A 23,168-nucleotide genomic window follows, 5' to 3' on the forward strand; every position below is an offset into this window, starting at 1 on the left:
AAAGATAAATTACCATAAACAAATAATGGCAGACTTCTTATTAGCAACTGTGGATGCCAGAAAAAAATGAAAAAAAAAAGTTCAAAGAATGAAGGGAAGTCCTCCTCAAGCTAGAATTTATACCTTGCCAAACTATCATCCCAAAGATAAGTCAAAATAAGAACATATATAGATTAAGATCGTTTCTCATGGACTCTCACTAAAACAGTTATTAAGGGGTCTACTTTAATAAGGTAACAGGAAAATCTTGAGATGCAATAAACAGGAGAACACAAAAATTTATAAGCTGTGTAGGAAAAGTCAATTGGCTCTTCATCATCATCATCATCATGTGTAGTTGCTAATAAGTGGAAGAAAGAATGAACTAGTTGTTGAATGACACTGAGATAATGGGTTATCCACATGTAAACAACAAATTAAATCCCCAGCTCATATCATACACAATGATCAGTCCTAAATGAGATAAATACCCAAGTGTGATGTAAAACTTGACAATTTTTAGAATACAGGAGAATATGATATTCAGGTAGGGAAGGATTTCTTAAATAAGTCATAAAAGCAAAGTTCATAAAGCAATATTCATACATTCAACTACATTAAAATAAAAAAAAACCCTTCCATAAATCAAAATACATCATAAATCAAAAAACACAGGCCACCATCTGGGGTAAGATATTTGCAATGCACGTTAAGTGACAAAGTATCAACATGCAGAATAACAAAGAATTAGAAGTCAATAAAAAGAAACAACCCAAGAGAAAATTGAAAAATGATATGAAAAGTCAGTTCACAGAAGAAAGCAAAGTGGCCAATAAACATATGAAAAGATATTAAACCCCACCAGTAATCAGGGAAACACATATTATAAAAACAATGGGATAACATTTTACATTTATCATGATGACTGGTAAAGATTTATGTCTGATGATTCCAAGTGTGGAGGATTCAGAGAAATGGAAACTATTATACTTCGCTGTTCTTATACTTTGAAGTATCAATTTGTTCAACTACTTTAGAAAACAACTGGCCATTATACAGTAAATTTGAAGATGCATGCAATCAGGAATTCCTCTCCTAGTTATATGCTCTAGATAAATTCTCATACTTATGCACAAAATGCTCCAAGTAGTATTATTTAAAATTGCAAAAAAACTGGAAATAACCTAAATTATGATCAATAAAATGGAAAAAGAAATTGTGATGTAATCATAATTGCTATGTAATCATAGCAGCTAAAATGATTGAACCAGAGCTACCTGTATTCACAGGAATTAATCTCTACAGTATAATAAGTAAGGGAAAAGTTCAGTATGACATTTATAGTGTGACATCACTTATAGGAATCTGTAAAACAATACCACTTATACCAGTCACATTTTTGGATATATAGATATAGAAAATCATTGAATTTATTATGGTGATTACCTATAGAGTGAAGGGAGAGAGATGCAATCAGCTAGGAGTACAGAAAAGTCTCAACTAGATCTATAATTTTTGTAATAGGGGCCTCTGTAGCATATATGGCACTATGTTGATATGATAAAGCCAAGCTGTTTGGTGGTGAGGGGGGCAATAAATGACTCCTCATTTTATCTCTACTCTTTTCTGTGAATTCAAAATTATTCACGATGAACAAAATAAGAGTTTAAAGAAGATAACACAGGTTTTTAAGGCTTCCAAATTCCCAGCCAGCATTTCTGAAGGCTCCTAGCTGATGAGGAGTGGCAGAATCAGACTGCAGTTCTGTGTTGAGGATGGTCTGGTGACGAGTGCAAACAAGCTGGTACCTCCCACTGGCATCCCCAGAGAGGTAGCATGCCCCTTGCTAGCTGTAGCAGCTTCTGGTGAGGTGGGGAATGGAGATGACTTTGAAAGTGAGAGACAGTTAGTGACAGTAGAGGGAAGTGGTTCTGACATGGACTAGAGTTGTCCAGGTAATACACAGCCTAATGGTCTTTCCTAACCTTTCCAAGTCATGACACACATGGATAACACTTGGTACACTGGAGTAGAGGCTACCACCTTGGCAGCTCAGTTATTCTGGGACCTACCTGTACCCCTGAGAGATGAGTGGATCAATATATCACGAGTGTATATCTTACAATATCACACAAATGTAGCCTACTTGCAGTACTGTATACTCGTGTGACGCAACATGACTTTTGAGAAGCTTTGACCCAGAAAATAGTCTTTTCTCATCTAAGAGTAGGGAAAATTATAAACCATTCCAAACTCTGGCAGTGCTTAACAGTTTGCCCAAAAAGAGTGCACTGAGAGTCACAACTATTCTGCTTGAATTTGTGCAGTAGCAATTAGGAACGGAAAGAGCTGGTGCAAAAGAAATGCAGTTAACAGAGTCTAAAAGTCTCCTTCTGAAGCAACTGAAGACGGATCAAGAAACCTCTCCAATTCACATGTCGGCATCATATCAGGGTGTGACCAGATGAGACTGGGATGTGAAAGCAGGCAATCTGGGTCAGCATTTGTGGAGCAGAACGGAAAACAATCATGAAGGAAAGCAACTAACCGGACGGACGGGCCAAAGATAATCACTTACCAACACCTTAGTGGGAAGGGATTGGTAGGTCACACAACTGAGCCATTCTAATATTATTAGCCCATGATTTGCAATTTCTATATATGTTAATTAGATACTTGTTAAACACAGTTCATTCTATGGGTTAGACTGAACGTTTTCAAACCAGTTCATCTTTGTTCTTCTGAAGTCCCAAGTTCAAAGAGATCTATCAGGTGGAAATGTAGTAAGGCCACCTGAACTGGGTGGATGCAAATTCCATTTGCAGTCATTGTCTTATATCCCAGTTACATAGACAGATAACCAGCCTTTGGGCTAAGATAGTGCCTGCAGAGGACAATTTCTCAATCTCCTTGTGAGCCAATTGGCCCTGGACACAGCAACAGGCTGGGTGGTAGGCAGGATGACGTGGTACAGCTATATTGGTTACTAAAATACTGAAATACCTCCATATTTATTGGTAATTAGCCACTCCTAGAGCTCCCCAACCCTGCCATGTGACCACCCCCCCACACCAGTCCCTCCCTCAGGATGCCATCTCCCCACAGTCCGGTAAACAAAGTGTCAATGCCCAGCACAGTAGAGGGCCACCGGGCCCATTAAATATTTAGAACATCACCAATGAATGAAGATGGACCACCACACCCACTCTTGAATGCTCACTGCTGGCACCATCATCTCCTTGGATTCCAAGAGAGAACAGCATCTCTTGTTGGCCAGTTTTGCCTCAAGTTCCCAAACTGAAATAAAATACCTTCTGGTAAAACTAAACTGCTCAACTTTTCTCTGGGCTATATGCCAGACCGAGGGGAAGGAAAGGAGCTTTAAATCCCAGGGCCACAGCTTTGTTGTGGGACTTGTCCTTCCTAAAGGTGAGTGACAAGAGTCACAGGAGACCAAACCTGGTCGCTTCCCCAGACGGGCCTTTCCTCATTAACTGTCCTCCCTTCATTCCATGCCATCTACCAAGCAGTTTCCCCATTCCCCATGATCTTCAAGCTTATTTCTCAGGAGACCAGGGCACTTCCTTGACACCTGGACCCACTGAGTGATCTGGGGAGAACCTGGCCCTGGAATAGGCAGCAACATCATAGTACCAACCCTGCCATCTGCAGAGTCAAGACAAGGCGGCACAGAGCTGGGGAAGAGAAAAGAAACCGCCTGTGGGGTAGAGGATGGGGGAGAAGGATCATTCATGACACAAGAACTCTGCTGTTCATTCAGGAAGCCAAAGGAGGAGGGCAGGAATTGCATTTGGATAGACAACCAGGCATCACTCTGGGAAATAAGGGAAAAGCCCAAGCAGAATGGCCACACCTACTCACCAGGGCTGGTTATCGTCAGGAGGTCTAGGTGCCGCTGTTGCTGCAAAAGAAAACACATTGTGAGAGCGCTGATTCAAGCCAGAGCCAAACTCGTTGCTTAGCAGGTCAGGGTGAACGTGCAAAGGGGATGTTCAGACACGCACAGCAGGCTGTATTGCGGAGGACGTGGTCTCACAGTCCTGCAGGGAGGCCTTGCACCCTAGAGACAAGGGGGAATGCATAGCCTTTCTGGTCAGAGCCGAAAGGGCCTTAGAGACCTTCCAGTCAGACCTATCTTATACTTCGGGAAAATGAAGTCCTGAGAGGAATGTGGCTTACCTATAGCCACAAAGAAAGTCCCTTTCCAGACTCCCAGCCATGGCTCCTCCTCTGTACCAGGCAGCCTCAGATTTCTCTTTGGTCACACTGGCTGTCCTGGTTAAGTGTCTGATATCCTGGCAACCCTCTTTGCCTTGGGTCCTTAAGTCACTGTCACCCTCCTGATACTCCTTTCTAACCAAGATACTCCTGGGGGCTGGTTTATGTATTAAATCTGCTCAACAATGCTATGACAGTTTCAATTACTGATGAACAAACCATTACTTTTCTAACTGAATCCTCATCTCTCTGTACCATACAACATTCAAAGAAAATAATATTTGTCAGGTACACTAGCCCACATAGATGAAGTTTGGAGGCAACTAGCCTTGGCCCCAAGGGCTGAGGTGGTCAATATCTCAGTTGGCTCGCCCCCTGTCACACCATACTTATGGAGAAGCCTAGTCCTGAAATGGATGTCATGAGAACCTGAAGGTGGAGAAGAGGGTATTGTAGGCTGAGGATGGGGCCGTGGTAAGCAACTCTCTTAAAGACAAGTCAGGATTCCTCAAACCTCAGTCAACCTCTGTCTCTTTCCTACACTTGATTTTCTATTAATAGCCATTTCCATTAATGTGTAGTTTTTTTTCTTAAAAAGAGGTCCTAACAAACTTCACTCTTGGCAATCCTACAGGGTTGGTAATGTACAACAGAGGGACATGGGGTTCAGACAGGAGAAATTATCTGCCGAAGACCACATCTTCACTGAATGAGAGAGCCAGGATTAGAATTCAGTCAGTTCTAATCTTGGCTTGAGAGTCCAATATACGATCATGCACAATAAATCACTTAGCGTGATGCCTGGTACTTAATAGGTGCTTAATAAAAAGAGCTATTTTTGTATTGATGTTTTGTTATTATAATAGACCATGTGACCCTAGCTTTATAAAACCTGCCTTGCCCCTTTTCATAGAATTATTGGTACCAGAGCTCAAAGGTCATTGAGTCTGACCTGCCACCAGTATAGGAATCCCCTCAGCAATGTCCCCACCAGTTGTATGAACTGATTCTGTTTTATCCTTTTGCCTGACAGGGAACTCACGTTTTGTCAGTTAAAAATTTTTTTTCTGTTTTTTTTGGCCATGCCACACGGCATGTGGGATTTTAGTTCCCCGACAAGCCATCGAACCCGTGTCCCTAAATAGCTCTACTTTGAGCAGGGTTAAAAGCTGCTTCCTTATGAAATCATCCCTGTTTCTAGCTGCTTCAGCCCATGACAGGCTTGGAGGTCTGAAGAAGATCTGTGTCATCTTCCCTCCTGGTTAAATATTCCCAGTTCCTTCACCTTTTCCTTATAAGACCTGGTCTCAAATCTCCTGGCCCTTGTGGTCCCCTCCTCTTCCATTTAAATTTGATCTGTCCCAGTCAAAACCTCTTTAAGATCTCTCTATCTCTATCTATCTCTCTCTCTCTATCTCTCTATCCCTCTCTCTAATGATTTTTCAGGGCCCTAAAAGCAGGTCTGTAGCCTTTCATAGCCGTCTTAATCACGCATCCCTGTTTTACTGCCAGCTCATAATTCATTCCAGTTGACATTTTCAAGCAACAGTGCAACTCCAAGATGTCACTGACCTCCACTGTGAGCACACATCCTCGTGCTGAAATGAAACACACACCCACATATGCAAGCTAGAAGGACTGCTGGAGCCAGACTGCCTGCTCTCCCAATCACAGAACCAGGCTAGTGGGACAACTGGCTCACGCTGCCTTTGCCAAGGCCAGCCTGTGAGGCTAGGCCCTTCCCTCATACATGAGGAAGGAAGACAATCTGTCCTATTTTTCCATAAGCTTGGTTTTGTGGCAATCGCCGTCGGTGAAGGAGGTCCATTTATCTGAAAAGTGTCTATTTCCTCATTAAGATCTATCTCTAAATGGTGATTCTGTGTCCGGGGTCCAGTAGAGAAAAAAGGGAAGAAAACCTGACAGGAACACGGACAGACCTGGCCTTGTGTCCTAGCTCCTCTCTGTGGTTTTGGATAACTTACTGTTATGTCTCCGGCCTTGAACTTCATACCTCTAAAATGAGTGAGTGAGACTGAAATACTGTCAGTGACTCTGAGTCAAATACAGCCAGACACTGTGCTTGTGGGCTCCCCTTCCGGTGTAGAGTTCTCTGAGCACGCCTGTAGCCAGGACCCTGGGGGCTAAATGACAGAGCTGAGAATTTAAGAGAGAACAAATTTTAAGCTAACCTCTCACACAGCAATTTTCAGTGCTTGTGTGTCTTCCTCACTAGCTGAGGGGCATCTTAAGGGCCTGGAACATCTATTATTCAGTCCATGGCACACAATAGCCCTCAGTAAACATCGCTAAACTCAGCTGAACCATTCCTGGAATGCACATTATCCTTTCAAATCCCCATGCCTTTGCTCACGCTGTTCTCTCTAACTAATCTCCTGAGATCTTCATGGAGCTCCCTCCTCACATCTCAAGACGTCCATGAGGTCTGCTCTGCACCTCAGCTCCCAGACCTAACCCCCTTCTCTCCTTTCCTCAGAACAGAATATTTCACACTTTGTTCTTACAATGCATCTTGTAAAACCTAACTTTTGTATCATGCTCTGTCTTAATTATCTGTTTCCTTCTCTGTTTCTCTCATGTGATCTTTACTTGAGGATAAGACTATGCCATTTCCTCTCTATATTGCCATTGCCCAGCACAAAGGCTGAAAGGAATGCTTGATGCCATCTAGCTCAAATGATTCAACTATTCCATTATTCCCTCTGCAACAACCCTGTTAGGTAGGAATTCATCAGCATGGAGAGTAAGCATGCCCCTTCCTCTACAGGACTTCCCCCCTGCCACGGCTTTGGGGATTCCTGCCTTTATGATTTTGCTCCTGCCATCTCAGCAGCAATATTATCTATCCACCTCCTCTGGAGACCTTCCTTCCTTTACTCCCACCCATAGGATCACCAGACACTTTGTATTGATGTTTTGTTATTATTATAGACCATGTGACCCTTGGTTTATAAAACCTGCCTTGCCCCTTTTCATAGAATTATTGGTACCAGAGCTCTCCTACAGCTCCTACTGTCTGTACCACTCCTGTGGTGATGAATTAAATCTAACTTGGTGACAAATCCCTTTAACCTACAGTTCACAGACATATGTGTACACCACCTAGTGGCCCAAGCAGATAAGTGTAGACTAGTGTTTTAACCTGTAGCTCTTAAGATAGGATTACAAAATCTGCATGTTCTATATGCAAATAAAAACAAAAGTGGACATTCAAGAATCACTGTGCAGTAGTGAGGGTGGGAGGGAGATGCAAGAGGGAGGGGATATGGGACTATATGTATACGTATAGTTGATGCACTTTATTATACAGCAGAAACTAACACACCATTGTAAAGCAATTATACTCCAATAAAGATGTTAAAAAAAAAAAAGAATCACAACACTTTGAACCTAAGATACTAAAATATCCAAATAATTCACTCAAAGTCCTTAAGAAATAAAAGGAATAAACGAAAGAGAAAATTTTCATTCCTAAACGGTCTGCCTGGTATAATCATTTAGGATCACCAGCGGAAACTGTTTGGCATTTATTACAATACGGCACATGATTTGTGGAATTTGACCAATAATAGAAAACTAGTTATATAAGAAGGGAGCATGGTGGACATAAAGAATTACCAGATTATTTAAATTAGTTACCAACTGAGAGACATAAGGGCCTTTTACATGGAGATGATATATTACCTAACTGCCTGGATGGTAGACTATGCAATGTTAGTTGGAGGAAATGAAGGTAGCTAGCTAGGCAGCAGGTTTGGTAGGCTGACAGGGCCTGCTGGCTGAGGGCTGAGCAGCTGAACCATTAGCTAACCATAAGCTACAGTCTCAGGAAGGCAGGCCCTTCACACGTGTGGTAGTGGTACCGTGTGTGTGTGTGTGTGTGTGTGTGTGTGTGTGTGTGTGCGTGTGTGTGTGTGTTGAGGAGTGGGGGAACATTTCTCCTCAGATAAAGGAATTCTAAACCTACACAGAGGGCAATGTGTCCAAGAGTGCCTGTATGGCATTCCATGGATTCCTGGCGGAGTGTGGGTATGCCAGGGTTGGGTCAGTTAGGAGGTAATGTGTGGACTCCTGGCTGTGTGTGACTCTGCATCCAGCTTTCCCTGGTAAGAGTGGGGCCTCATAAACACTCAGAGGAAACCCATTTCTGTGTTTAACCAATGTGTGGTTGATGCAGAGTCATGACTCCATAAAGATCATGGGGGCTGGAGGTTCCAAGGTCAATAGGAGTAATCTCTGAATTTGATGCCAACCAAGGATGGCAGGAGCATCTGTAGTGGATGCTTAAGGAACTGTCTATCAGCATCCTTGTTCCAAGAGTCATCCATATTCCTCTGTTCATCAGTGGAAGCTATTTTGTTAATACAATGCCACTTCACCTCTGGTCACAGTTGACAGCTCCAAGGGTAAAAGTACTGAAAGGTGGGTCGGTTAGAAACCTCATCTAGGAATTTTGGATCTTTTGTGATTTCAATTATTCTCAATGAAAACTATTGTTGTCCAACATTAAAGAATCTATCTTTAAAATTTTTGTAATGAAAGTAACACATGCTTATTTTTGTCATTTTCCAAATTTCCAGAAAATACAGAAAGTAAAAATAAATGAAATCCCACCACTGAAAGAGAAGCACAGTTAGCATTGTTTTGGTGTTTTTTTTTTTTTTTTTGGTCATCTTTCTTGCTTGTGTTTATTTAACAAGGTCATATTTATATATAACAAATGAAGCATGCTTTAATCTTGTACAGCATTATGTTATTATTTTTTTTTTTTGGTCTCAGGCTGAGTCTTTAAAGTATAAGAATGTAAGTCACATACATTTATTGTTATGTGACAACTCTTGTTGCTATGATTTTGTTTCTAGTCCTTTTTCAGGGAAGGTGGTGTTAGTAAGACATCAAGAGAGAACTACTTGGTTATTTTGTCACAGGAGGCAGTTTGAAAAGCACAGCTACTGCAGCCTAGAGATGTAAATAAAGTCCTCTGAATCTAGGGAGACTCTTCCAGGCAATATCCAACCTGCAAGATACTCTTTTCTTCATGTTTGATGTCCTTCTCCCTGCAGTTACACAAAGTATTTTGTGGAAAGAGCTCCAAAATCAAAATCAGACAGACAAACGTATGAATCCTGACTCTACCATCTTTGAGCTGTTGTTATCCTAGGCATGTTACTTAAGCTAGTTGGCAATTAGGTATCCCATTCGTAAAAAGAGTGTAGACCAACCTCCAGGGGCCTAACAGGAAAGAGAAGCTGAGAGAAAGAAGAAGAATCATTCACAGGTGAGGGGGTTGGGGGGGTGGGTGGGAGGTGTCAATAGGTAGAATGGGAAGCACACTGGTCGGAAGCTAGGATTTCTGAGTGCCTCTCCAGCTGTGCCCCACCTCAGGCTGAGACTTTGGGCTTCTCACCATCTGGTACCTAGCCTTTTACAACAGCACCTTAACTGGTCTCCCTGCTTCGTGTCTTGCAAATTGCTGCTGCAGCTGGAGTGAACTTTCTAGAATCACATCTTAAAACTCACCAGGGCTCCTACAGAATAAAGTTTAACCATTTAGCTGCTGTTGGAGGACTTCTGTGACCCAGCTCCTGCCTCTTTTCTCCTGTTCCTTCAGACTCTGAGCTCCAACCATGATGAGCCACTTCCAGTTCCCCAAATTTTGCTGTGCTCTCACCTCAAGGTCTTTGCACGTGTTGTTCCCTCTTAGAACAACAACCCAACCAGATTTACCTGGCTAATTCCTACTTGTTATTCAGCTCTCCACTCTCATGCCACCTCTTCTGTAAAGGCTTTCTTGACTTGCCAAGGCTGGACTGGATCTTGCCCTTAGCCCTCTGACCTTCCCTATCAGAGCAGCATCACACTGCATCTCCCTGTCCTATCTACTCCTCCATCCTCTCCACTGGCTGTGTGATCTCCCTGAGGGCAAGGGCTGTGCCATTATTACTTCACTCCTCTCAGGGACTAGCCCAGTGCCTGACCAACAGATGATAACAAAGATTTGCCGATCACTGGTTACCAAGATGGTAACAAGAGAAGTTCCTGCTGAATCGATCATCAGAAAAGGTCTTTAGTTTTATCCCCTTCTCTCTCAAAAGACACACACCATAATTTTTCTCAAAACCCTCTCTGATTCTGTCTTGGTGACATAGGGATTAGACCACTGAGAATTTGGCCATCTTCATCTGGATGAGTAATTATGAAGCTACAGTTAAAAACGGACTTTTCATTTTCATCACGAACTGCATTGCAATTACTTCTCGGAATGAGAAAGGGACGTGGTGTTCCAGGAGCTCAGGGACTGGTTTGATGTGTGAGGTTCTATGTGGTAGAAAAGAACAGTCACTGATTATGTGTTCTGTTTTGCTTTTTTCTGTTTCGTGCAGGATAGCTATTAGGGGAAAAATCAGTCTTTCATGTCATAGACTGGAGATAATTTAAATAAGAGGACCAGTAATCCCTGTGCATTTTCCTGTCACTCCAGAAGCCAGCCATAATGGGGAGGACCTGGGGATCCACACCCTCTAGAAAGGGAGGTCACAGGGGCATAGGCACACATTTGGCTTCATGGCTCAGACCCTCTTTTCCCTGCAACCCCCTTCCTGTTCAGTTCCCACCCCCCACCCCTCACCCAGCCATAGTCATTTTCTAGGCATCTAGGGATCTCAGGCTCCCTCCCTGCCCTACCCCAAGCAGAGCCTGCTCCCTAGAAAACATCTTATGTGGTGCTGACCTCTCCCTAAACTCACTACTTCTGATCGTTCTTACTCCAGTCTAGCCTGCTTACTGGCTGCAGGACTGATCACTCTAAAATTAAATTTGATCCTTTCTTAGAATAATTTAATGATCCCCATTGTCAACAAGGGATGAGAAATATCCACAAATTCTATGTGTTATTTGAAAAAGCAGTTTTTATATTTTCACATAACCTCATGTTTGGAGAACAAACAAAAAGTTACCTATTATTTTCGGAACCAAACTTCAGATAATAAAGGTGGGTCTAATCACCTTGGTCAGTGTCACATGTAGAAGATGTGGCATGAGGAAGGTGTGGGGAAAGCCAGTCGCCTCTGTGAGGAAAGGGAGCAGGGATTATGAAAGTCTGAAAAACGCTGTCTCAAGCACTGAGTTCATGCCCACACCCCACTGAAGTGGGACGCCGGTCTTCTGTTTACCTGACCATTCTGTATGCCATCACCTTACCTGTCCCTGACCCTGCCTTCTGCCTTTGACATGGCCCTCTTTCTACTTCTCCTCATATGCCGAACAAGTGATGTGCAGCACGGCTTCTGCAGATAGCCCTGGAACTTCACTCTCTGCCTCTTCACTTGTTCACTCATTAATCCAACAAATAACCATGAAGCATCTGCTCTGTTCCAGGCATATTGCTGAGGAGAACGAGAAAGACACAGCCCTGTTTTCAAAGAGTTAGCTAGTAGTGGAGTGGAGAAGACATAGTAAGCAAATCATCACACAGCATGAATTAATTTCAGTTACGGTAAGTGCTCCAAAGAAAAACATGGGGAAAGGTACATGACCAGGGTTCAACGTATTCCTCAAGCCCCACCCGGGCCAATGGCTGATGCCTGGACGCCTCCCCTACGCATCCACCAACTCCACCACCTTCCAGGGGAACCTGACCAATGGCTGAGGCTTAGCCGCCCTCTTGGGCACCTACTCCCATCAGGATAAAAAAAAAATGCATTAGCCTTTTACTCGGGGAGAGAGTGAACATCACTCAAGGCTGAACTAGAATCTCATGACTAGGGGTTAAATTCAGTGGGAAGCAGAGTGGGGCAGCAGACAAAAGCTAGGGCTGCACAAGCGAGATTGCATCAATGTACTTTACCGAGTAGTTTCTGCTCCTGTTAGTTTCCTGTTATTGGAAAAGCCAGGCACCCAAGTGGCTTTCATCCCCAGGGCAGCTTAACGGAGCATTTGGGTTCACCTCTGGCAGTCTGCACAAAAGCAGGGCCATGGAGAGGAGCATATGAAACTGCAGAGACATTTTGGAAGCAGGATTAATGGCAGCAGAGGCTGTAGCAGCTGCATTTGCTGAGCACTTACTCTGTGCCAATCCTCACAACCTTCTGAGGCCAGCATTGTTACCCGTTTTTACAAATGAAGAAGCTGAAGTTCAAGAGGTTAGGTTACGTGCTCAAGGTCACAGCTGCTAATGGAAGAACCTAGATTCAAACCCATACTGTTGGCCTCTGATGCCTGTGCCCAGGTAGCTGTGAGAGTATTGAGTTATGAGAAACGTTCTTGGTGATCCCCAGGTTTCACAGGGGAGTGGGAGGGGCTATGACTTAAGCGTGATGTTTTGTATTTTTCCTTCATAGCGTTCACAATTTGAAATTCTATATTTATCTGTATTTATATTTGATTAATGTCATTCTCATTATATGCTAAGCTCCATGGCAGAAAGGACAGTTTAGTTTTCCTGGCAGAGTGGACTCTGTCTAAATATGTATTAAAAAATTAAATGTGGAAGGCTAGATCAGGTTTTTGAAGAGGGCTGGATAAACAGCTGAAACCCTTACTCCTGCTGGAGAGAAATGACACACGTGCCATCCTAAAACCCCAGAGACTCAGACGGGGGCTTGTGCTGGAAGACTTCACCCTGCCCAGCTCTGGAGGAAACAGTGAGAGGAAGGTTGTTCCAGTCATGAGTCAGAAGAGTCCATGCCAGGACAGATTGCTTCTTCCCCACCCTCTGCTCCAGCAATATGAGGCCATGTGGGAACCTGCAAGAACAGACGTGGCATCTAAAGTGACGGTGAAGCTCAAGGCTGGAGAGGATGCATGCATGGCTGACAGATGCCTACCCAGTACACCCATGGGCCCCAAAGCCTCTGAGCATTGATTTAATCGTGTCTCACATTACAGTTAGGTATTTACATATGAGTCTCTTTTTTCTTCCCACCTGTACCTCCCCTCTCTCCATCTCCTCCCCCCACCTTCTCCTCCAAGGTGACAGATGAATATTTTCTATATTGGGTATTCTTCTGTACCTGATCCCAGATAGGACCACAGGAAGTTTGTTACAGATGTGATATTTTGGCTTACGCTCAAAGTTATATGGTTATAAATTCTCCTTTTTTATATGTTTTAAGTCACAACTTTTCTTTTGTGAAATCAAATTTTAGAGTTTAAAAGATATGCCTTTTAGGGCTTCCCTGGTGGCACAGTGGTTGAGAGTCCGCCTGCCGATGCAGGGGATACGGGTTTGTGCTCCGGTCCGGGAAGATCCCACACGCCATGGAGCGGCTGAGCCATGGCCGCTGAGCCATGGCCGCTGAGCCTGCGTGTCTGGAGCCTGTGCTCCGCAACGGGAGAGGCCACAGCAGTGAGAGGCCCGTGTACCGCAAAAAAAAAAAAAAAAAAGATATGCCTTTTAGGTCTTCAGTTTATACTTCAAAGCTGCGATTACCCTTCATCCTCAAGATCACCACGACCCAGCATGAGTGAGGCTATCCCACGACATAGCCTCCTGGAATGTCAGAGCAAGGGGTTTTGCAGGTCATTTGGCCCAACTTCTTTATTTCAACGAAAAGCAAACCGAGCCCACAGAGGGGAAGGGAGCTGCTCAGTCACCTGCCACAGTGTTCTGCACTATTTGCTTATGTGCCTCCTTCAACAGAGCGGAAAAAAAGGGATGTTTATATCCCATCCATGCCTAAAAGAGCACAGATGCTCAGAGAACAAAAAACTGTTGAGGAAAGCAAGAGAGTGGGGTAAGGGTATGGAGGCAGGGAAGGAACTTAGTTAAGAATTTGTTTTGAGTTTTAATACCATTATTTCTATTTGATTCAACTGGTTTTAACTGAGGAGTTACCAAGAGGACTTCCTTCAAGAGGTGGTAATTGAAATGGCCCCTAAAGGACAAGAACCAATTTACTTCTCACTGAGAAAGTGAAGCCAACTTTACAAAGAATAGCACAGGAATCTGGGTTGGCCATAGGCCCTGCTGTCCTCTGTCTCTAGGAGCTAATGAGTCTGTTCATGTTTGACATCTGGTTCTTAAGACTATCAGGTTATCTCCTTGAAACACTATTTTCTGTTCGTTTCTTTACATATTTGGTTATTCAATATATAACACTAATTCTAAAAAAATTTGAAGATGCTTAAAAGAATGCAATAAAATTAAGGCACATGTAATTAAAGACATGGAGAAAAAGAAAAATAAGGAGAAATTAGATGCTAGGTACAAGGTCATAACTCAGAATTCATATTCTGAGATACTCTTCTCATTTGCTAGAAGTAGGGTTCAAATTTGGCTCTCAGCTTTTCAACAACTTAGGCACAGTGGAAAACTCGGTTACAATATACCCAGTGTCCTAAGGAAAGAACAAAAACCCCAAATAAAACAGCTGAATTACAGAATCTCCACTGTTCCTAACTTGAGGTCTGAGGGAAATATCTTCTTAGGGTCCTTAGAAAGGGTATCTTGAGGCCTAGTGGTTGATAGGATTTGGCCAGGTCATGCAGTGACATACCAGCAGACCTGAGTCCCATTCTGCTTTTGAATAAGGCTTATGGAGCACAGAGATAGGTGAAATGACCACCAGGACCAGAATAAGAGGCCCCAGGTCTGTGCCATGGATAAGAGCAAAGGACAGACATGAGCACAAATCCTAGCCTGTATACTCACAAGTATATAGCCCTTGGATGAATTACTTAAACTCTCTCTCATTTCCACATTTCTTTTTTTTTTTTTAAATTTATTTACTTTTGGCTGTGTTGGGTCTTCGTTGCTGCATGCAGGTTTTCTCTAGTTGCAGCGAGCGGGGGCTACTCTTTGTTGCCACGCGTGGGCTTCTCATTGCGGTGGTGGCTTCTCTTGATGTGGAGCACGGGCTCTAGGCACGCCGGCTTCAGTAGTTGCAGCACATGGGCTCAGCAGTTGTGGTCTGCAGGCTCTAGAGTGCAGACTCAGTAGTTGTGGCTCATGGGCTTAGCTGCTCTGTGGCATGTGGGATCTTCCTGGAGCAGGGATTGAACCCCTGTCCCCTGCATTGGCAGGAGGATTCTTAACCACTGCGCCATCAGGGAAGCCCCCATTTCCACATTTCTAATGTAGGGATAAGAAGAGTTTTTAAACCAGAATATTATTCCACTCAGAGTTTTTATATTATAACAAACATTACTGTATTATGGAATATAATATAAAATCCACGTCTCTTTTAAAGAGAAAAGATTCCATAAAACATTAAAGTTATGGATTTTTTGAGTATCAAGGTCACTCTTCCCTACTTAGGTGGAAGAGCTCGGAGGCTCTGTCTTCACAAAGGATCATATCACACTCAAGTAAGTGTTCAATAAAGGTTTTTTTGCTCCCATTCTCCTTCAGATTCAGCAAGTGTGCAAAGTTGTTCACACAGGCCTGCACAGAACCGTGGTAAGGACTGAGTGAAATAATGAACCAGAAACACTTGTATTTTGGCCCCAGCTTTGCCACTTTCTTGCTGTATGAGCCAATAATTTACCTTCTCTGATCATGTCTCTACCACATACTAAGTGATCATGGGCAAGTCAGTAAAATACTTTTAAATGGGTTTTTAGCAACCCACCTACTCGTAAAGCAGTTAGCCTTGTGCTTGTCATATAATCTGGGGGTAAATGGCACTTAGACTGCTAAGACTTTTATTTTTAATCCCGAGACTGCTTGGAAAGCCTTTCCTCCTCTCTGTCTCTATATATGACTTCTCTATTACATCATCACCTTCTGGAAGCCTCTGCTCTCCTAGGCTGGGTTAGGTGCCTCCTCCAGGCCCCTCAGCACTTCGTGCTACCCTTGGCCACAGACATTATCACTGTGGGTTGCGATCATCTGTGAGTCACCCTGCCGTGAGAGCTCTTGCGGACAAGGATGCTGTGTGATTCAGATTGGTATCTCCAGCTCATACCACTGTACTTGGCACAGAGAAGGCCTTCAGTCATGTTTGCTGAATTGCATGAAACTGGAGTTCTTGAGAAAAATATCATGATATTCAGGATAAAACTGTGGCACTGAAAGTGAGGCAACATTAATGTGTTCCTGCCCATCCAGAGTAATGCCTCTGCACAATGTCAGAGTTATATATACCACAGGAAGTAGAAGTGCCTGGCCATAACAGTCTATTTTCCGCACTTGACTAGCTCTCATGGAAGCTCCATTCCACGCTGACGGACCACGACTTTCCATAAGAAATCGCCAGCTTGATTGTGGGGAAAGAATCCAGATCTAATTGTTCTTTGTAAGCCTGGGACAGAAGGTATTATTGCTTGCAAAGTGGAACTGGCTAAATTAATTTTCCTGAAACAAACATCTTTGCCAAATAAAAGCAATACATAATAACAATCCATAATTAAAAGTAAAATGATACCTTTTGTTACGTGGGGAAGGCAAATGTGTTCACTACAAAAAAACACCAAAATGTGATTTTCTTGGAACTCCAGGGACACACCTTGAAGTCTGAGAGAGGGATGTGTATGTGTATGTGTGTGTGTGTGTTCAGGAGTAGAGTAGGGTGGGAGAGATATCTCTTTCTGCCTTTTTTTCTTTCCTTTTGCTTTTGAAAAACAAGCATCATTCATGTCTGATTTCTGAACAATGCAGCCGGAATATTCTCATTACACTTTTAGTAGATAGGAATTGGAAAAGTGGGGGGAGTTAACATTTATAGAACTGCCCTTATTTTCCCTTGACTAAATTTCCTAACCTATTTTAAAATTTATTCCAACTTTATATATATATATGTGTGTGTGTTTATGTGTGTGCATATATCTTTGTAAACTGATAAATCCTTTCTAGAAAAGAGTTAAGATGTTAAAAACTTAATTGTACATCTACTATGTAACAGATGCTTTATTTATGTTTACTCGTTTTATCCTCATAACACTCTCATAAACATAGGTATTTAACCTCCATTTTAGAGATGAGGAAGCTGACATTCAAAGAAGTTAAGTAAATTGCTTGAAGTCACATAGCCGTTAAGTGATGGCACTAAGATTTAAACCAAGCTTCTGACTATGAAACCCATGTTTAAAAACACTCTCTCCATAGTATATAGTAGTATTAAATAAGAATATTGATGATATCCAAAAAGGAGAAAAATACACACAAAAACTCAAGATCACAACAGCCATTTTCATTTTTTTCATGCTGTTTTCTAGTTCTTGTCTAAATATCTGTACTTGTAATGCATGGGTAATAATTATACATGAAGAACAAAGATGTAGTCATGGCATAAATACGATTTTGCTACTTTCTGTATTCTGTTATTTTTAGGTTACATTATATCATAAGAAGTTTTCCAATAGTATTACACAGTCATTGTAAAACTATTTTAATGACTTCATAATGTTTCATTTAGTGAAAGGGCATGGTTTACTTAAACATAGAACATTTAGGCTGTTATTATTTTGTTATTATAAATGACATTACGGTAAACATCTTCCTGCATACAATTTTTTCCTTCATTTGGATTAGATTACCTCTCTGGGATGAATACCCAAGAGTGGAATTACTGGGTCAGAAAGCATGTACCTTTTTAGTACTCTTGATACATACTGCCACATTACTTTCCAGTAGGATCATTCCAATTTACACTCCCATAAGAAGTTCCTGAGATAAAGATTTTACTGTAGCCTTGCCAACATGGGGGATTATAACCTTTAAAATATATTTTTTAATGTAATAGTTATCATATGGTATCTAAGCGTTGTCTTTTTTTTAAAAGATGATTCAGTAGGTTTGAATTCTTTTTCATTAGCTTGTTCGTTCATTGTGTTTCCTATAGTGAGAGTTGACTTTTCACATTATATATCTGGCATTAAGGTTTTAGTTCTATTTGCATTTTAAACTCTCAGGGGAGAGCCACCTCTCTTGTTCTCGGTTCACCATCTTTGGTGGCACTGGAAATACCCACTCGGGGACCCGATTTGACACCAAAGGAAATGCTTCCCCTAAATAACAAGGCCATTTTTAAAGTTTCCAGTTAAAGATAGAGCCCACTAAAACTAGGAAATGCACATCTAGATAGTGTTAGTATAGGCTCACAAGGATTTAAGGATGCTCTGAGTTCCCCTCCTCCTTTAATCCCGTTCTAAGGAAGGACCATGTCACTTCTCACTGAACAGGAGGAGCTCTGCAGGAGATCAAGGGCACTGACTGGGCCATAGTACAAGAGGTGGTGTTTTCCCCACGACTGCCCTAGAGCAGGGGTACCGGGCAGTGGCCTGTTAGGAACCGGGCGGCACAGCAGGAGGTGAGTGGCAGGTGAGCTAGCGAAGCTTTATCTGTATTTACAGCAAGAACTTGAGGGAAAAATTTGTTTTAGGTTAGGATTCACGTGTTCAGTAGCCATCTACTCCCTAACTAAAAGTACCATTACCCTCATTTTGCTCTGTTCAGAGAAGAGCAGTCACTCAGTCAGCCACAGATGCACATGGCTTAGCACATATTGTATACATAGCTCTGAGTTAAGCCCTGGGACAGAATGGGAAGTGGGCACAGAGGAGCACTTACCTGGGCCAGGCGTTTTGTTTACATTGGCTCACTTAAGCCCCACAATATTATGAGGTTTGTTTCATAATTCCCTTTTGTAGCTGAAGAAACTGAGGGCCAGAAACGTAAAGGAATTTATCCACGATCCCAGTTATGAGTTGGTCTCCATGCTTCTAGTTGCACCTCCCTCAACCCATTCTCTACCCTGCAATCAGAGTGAAGTTTCAAAAATGCAAATGTGCTATTCTCTTTAAAATTCTCCATTGATAAAATAATAATGTCTAAACTACCTAACACACCATTCTGCCCTGCCAGCCTCTAGCCTCCATGCTTGCTGCCACGCCCTTCACAGTCCAGGCTCCATGCTGATCACCTTTAGTCTGCAGGACACCATGCTTTACCTCTTGCCTCCCTGTCTTTTGCTTTTTTTCTTTTTTCATTGAGGTATAACTGACATATAACATTATATTAGTTTTTTTTTTTTTTTTTTTTGCGGTACGCGGGCCTCTCACTGTTGTGGCCTCTCCCATTGCGGAGCACAGGCTCCGGACGCGCAGGCTCAGCGGCCATGGCTCACGGGCCCAGCCGCTCCGCGGCATGTGGGATCTCCCCGGACCGGGGCACGAACCCGCGTCCCTTGCATCGGCAGGCGGACTCTCAACCACTGCGCCGCCAGGGAAGCCCCATTATATTAGTTTGAGGTGTACAACAATGATTCAATATTTGTATATACTGTGAAATGATCACCACAGTCAAGTCTGGTTGCCATCTGTCACCATACAAAGTAATATCTTTTTCTTGTGATGAGAACTTTTAAGATCTACTCTCTTAGCAACTTTCAAACATGCAACACAAAATTAATGACTCTAGTCACCATGCTGTACATTAGATCCCCATGACTTATTTATTTTATAATCAGAAATTTGTACTTCTTGACTCCCTTCACCCATTTCACTCCCCCACCCCCTTCCTCTCTGTCAACAATCAGTCTGTTTTCTGTATGAAATTTCTCCAGTCATGACCCCTGAAAGTATAGTCCTCATGTCTTTTTACAGGCCGTTTCCTTTGCCTCCCACATCCTTCCTGTCACAGTCTTTCCTTGGTTAGCTACTTCCCATTCCTTTTTCAAATCTCAGTTTAAAGGTTATCTCCATCATTAAGCCTTATCTGACCACCACCCCCAGAATAGCTTAGATGCCATTCTTCTGTGCTATCATAGCACTTTGGCTACCATCCTATAATTGTCCACTTGTTTTCTCATTCAACTGTGAACTCCTTAAAGGTGAAAATTGTCTCACCCATCACTGTAGCCCCAGCATTTAAGCATAGTGAATGGCACAGAGTAAATGCCTGCTGTAGACTGAATGTTTGTATCTCCCCAAAGTTCTTATGTTGTTGAAAACTAATCCCCAGTGTGATGGTATTTGGAGGTGAAGGCTTTCGGAAGTGATTGGGTACTGAGGGCAGAGCCCTCATGGATGAGATTAATGTCCTCATAAAAGAGACCCCAGAGAGATCTCTTGCCCTTTTCACATGTGAGGTTACAGGAAGAAGTCTATGAACCGGGCAGCAGGCTCTCACCAGACACTGAATATGCTGGTGCCTTGATCATGGACTGACAGCTTCCAGAACTGTGAGAAATAAATTTCTATTGTTTAAAAGCCACCCAGTCGATGACATTTTTGTTATAGTGGCCCGAACAGAGTAAGACAGTGCCCAGTAAATATACTTGCATAAATTAAGAAATGAGCAGAATCAGAAACTGCCGAGCTGGCAAACACATCACGATCCAAGAGGTCAGGGGTTTTTCAACTATAGTTTTTTGTAGTTACTTTAAGTTGTTGAATGTTCTTGTCCACCATTCATTGAAAGACGGGTGGAATAAACAATAAAAAGAAGGTGTGATCACCAATAAATGAAGAGGAAGGCATTATTTGTAGTTGCTCAAGCCTCTGTTTTCCCAGCTGTGCCCCCCCTAGAGGGCCCCCTGTTCCAGGCCACCTACTCTATCAGCATTCTGTAAAGACCAAGCATGGGCTTTGCAGTCACACCCTGGTTTGACTCGTGGCTCTGCCTTTTTCCATCACTAACTTTCCTGCAGCTACCATTGAGCAAATGCCTATCATGTGTCAGGTACTGTACTTTGTACTCTTTTTCTCTTAGTCAAATCACTAATTCTTTTTTTTTTAATAGATCTTTATTGGAGTATAATTGCTTCACAATATTGTGTTAGTTTCTGTTGCACAACAAAGCGAATCAGCCATGTGCATACACATGTCCCCATATCCCCTCCCTCTTGAGCCTCCCTCCCACCCTCCCTATCCCACCCCTCTAGGTCATCGCAAAGCACTGCACCGCTCTCCCTTTGCTATGCAGCTGCTTCCCACCAGCCAACTATTTTACATTCTGTAGTATATATATGTCGATGCTATTCTCACTTCACCCCAGCTTGGCCCTCCCATCCCATGTCCTCAAATCCATTTTCTATGTCTACCTCTTTTTGTTTCTTTTTTGGAATTTTTGAATTTTATTTTATTTATTTTTTTATACAGCAGGTTCTTATTAGTCATCCATTTTACACACATCAGTGTATACACGTCAATCCCAATCGCCCAGTTCATAACACCACCATTCCCACGCCCTGCCGCTTTCCCCCCCTTGGTGTCCATACGTTTGTTCTTTACATCTGTGTCTCAATTTCTGCCCTGGAAACTGGTTCATCTGTACCATTTTCCTAGGTTCCACATATACACATTAATATACAATATCTGTATTTCTCTTTCTGATTAACTTCACTCTGTATGACAGTCTTCAGATTCATCCATGTCTCTACAAATGACCCAATTTCGTCCCTTTTTATGGCTGAGTAATATTCCATTGTATATATGTATCACATCTTCTTTAACCATAAGTCTGTCGATGGACATTTAGGTTGCTTCCATGACCTGGCTATTGTAAATAGTGCTGCAATGAACATTGGGGTGCATGTGTCTTTTTGAATCATGTTTTTCTCTGGGTATATGCCCAGTAGTGGGATTGCTGGGTCATATGGTAATTCTATTTTTAGTTTTTTAAGGAACCTCCATACTGTTCTCCATAGTGGCTATATCAATTTACATTCCCACCAGCAGTGTAAGAGGGCTCCCTTTTCTCCACATTCTCTCCAGCATTTGTTGTTTGTAGATTTTCTGATGGTGCCCATTCTAATGATGGTGTGAGGTGATACCTTATTGTAGTTTTGACTTGCATTTCTCTAAAAGTTAGTGATGTTGAGCAGCTTTTCAGGGGCTTCTTGGCCATTTGTATGTATTCTTTGGAGAAATGTCTACTTAGGGCTTCTGTCCATTTTTGGATTGGGTTGTTTGCTTTTTTTAAATTGAGCTGCATGAGCTGTTTATATATTTTAGAAATTAATCTCTGTCCATTGATTCGTTCGCAAATATTTTCTGCCATTCTGAGGGTTGTCATTTCATCTTGTTTGTAGTTTCCTTTGCTTTGCAAAAGCTTTTAAGTTTCATTAGGTCCCATTTGTTTATTTTTGTTTTTATTTCCACTTCTCTAGGAGGTGGATCAAAAAAGACCTTGCTGTGATTTATGTCAAAGAGTGTTCTTCCTATGTTTTCCTCTAAGAGGTTTATAGTGTCTGCTCTTATATTTAGGTCTGTAATACATTTTGAGTTTATTTTTGTGTATGGTGTTAGGGAGTGTTCTAATTTCATTCTTTCACATGTAGCTGTCCAGTTTTTCCAGCACCACTTATTGAAGAGACTGTCTTTTCTCCATTGTATATCCTTGCCTCCTTTGTCATAGATTAGTTGAGCATAGGTGTGTGGGTTTATCTCTGGGCTTTCTATCCTGTTCCATTGATCTATATTTCTGTTTTTGTGCCAGTACCATACTGTCTTGATTACTGTAGCTTTGTAGTATAGTCTGAAGTCAGGGAGTCTGATTCCTCCAGCTCGATTTTCTTCCTTCAAGGCTGCTTTGGCTATTTGGGGTCTTTTGTGTCTCCATACAAATTTTAAGATTTTTTGTTCTAGTTCTATAAAAAATGCCATTGGTAATTGGATATGGATTGAATTGAATCTGTAGATTGCTTTGGATAGTACAGTCATTTTCACATTAGTGATTCTTACAATCCAAGAACATGGTATATCTCTCCATCTGTTTGTATCATCTTTAATTTATTTCAGCAGTATCTTATAGTTTTCTGCATACAGGTCTTTTGTCTCTTGGTAGGTTTATTCATAGGTATTTTATTCTTTTTGTTGCAATGGTCAATAGGAGTGTTTCCTTAATTTCTCTTTCAGATTTTTCATCATTAGTGTATAGGAATGCAGGGGATTTCTGTGCATTAATTTTGTATCCTGCAACTTTACCAAATTCATTGATTAGTTCTAGTAGTTTTCTGGTAGCTTCTTTAGAATTCTCTATGGATAGT

General features: G+C 42.1%; 1 protein-coding gene across 2 annotated transcripts in view; it reads right to left on the reverse strand.

Annotated features, from left to right (window-relative positions):
- Positions 1-23,168, reverse strand: part of AGBL4 (AGBL carboxypeptidase 4) — a 1,401,741-nt gene that overhangs the window by 349,926 nt on the left and 1,028,647 nt on the right. For both annotated transcript variants that reach the window (XM_067726072.1, XM_067726070.1), the window contains exon 6: positions 3,862-3,901. In XM_067726072.1, the coding sequence (XP_067582173.1) occupies positions 3,862-3,901 (40 nt within the window). The remainder of the gene's footprint in view (positions 1-3,861; positions 3,902-23,168) is intronic.

The sequence above is a fragment of the Pseudorca crassidens genome, chromosome 2 (genome assembly GCF_039906515.1).
Source record: "Pseudorca crassidens isolate mPseCra1 chromosome 2, mPseCra1.hap1, whole genome shotgun sequence".
Lineage (NCBI taxonomy): Eukaryota > Metazoa > Chordata > Mammalia > Artiodactyla > Delphinidae > Pseudorca > Pseudorca crassidens.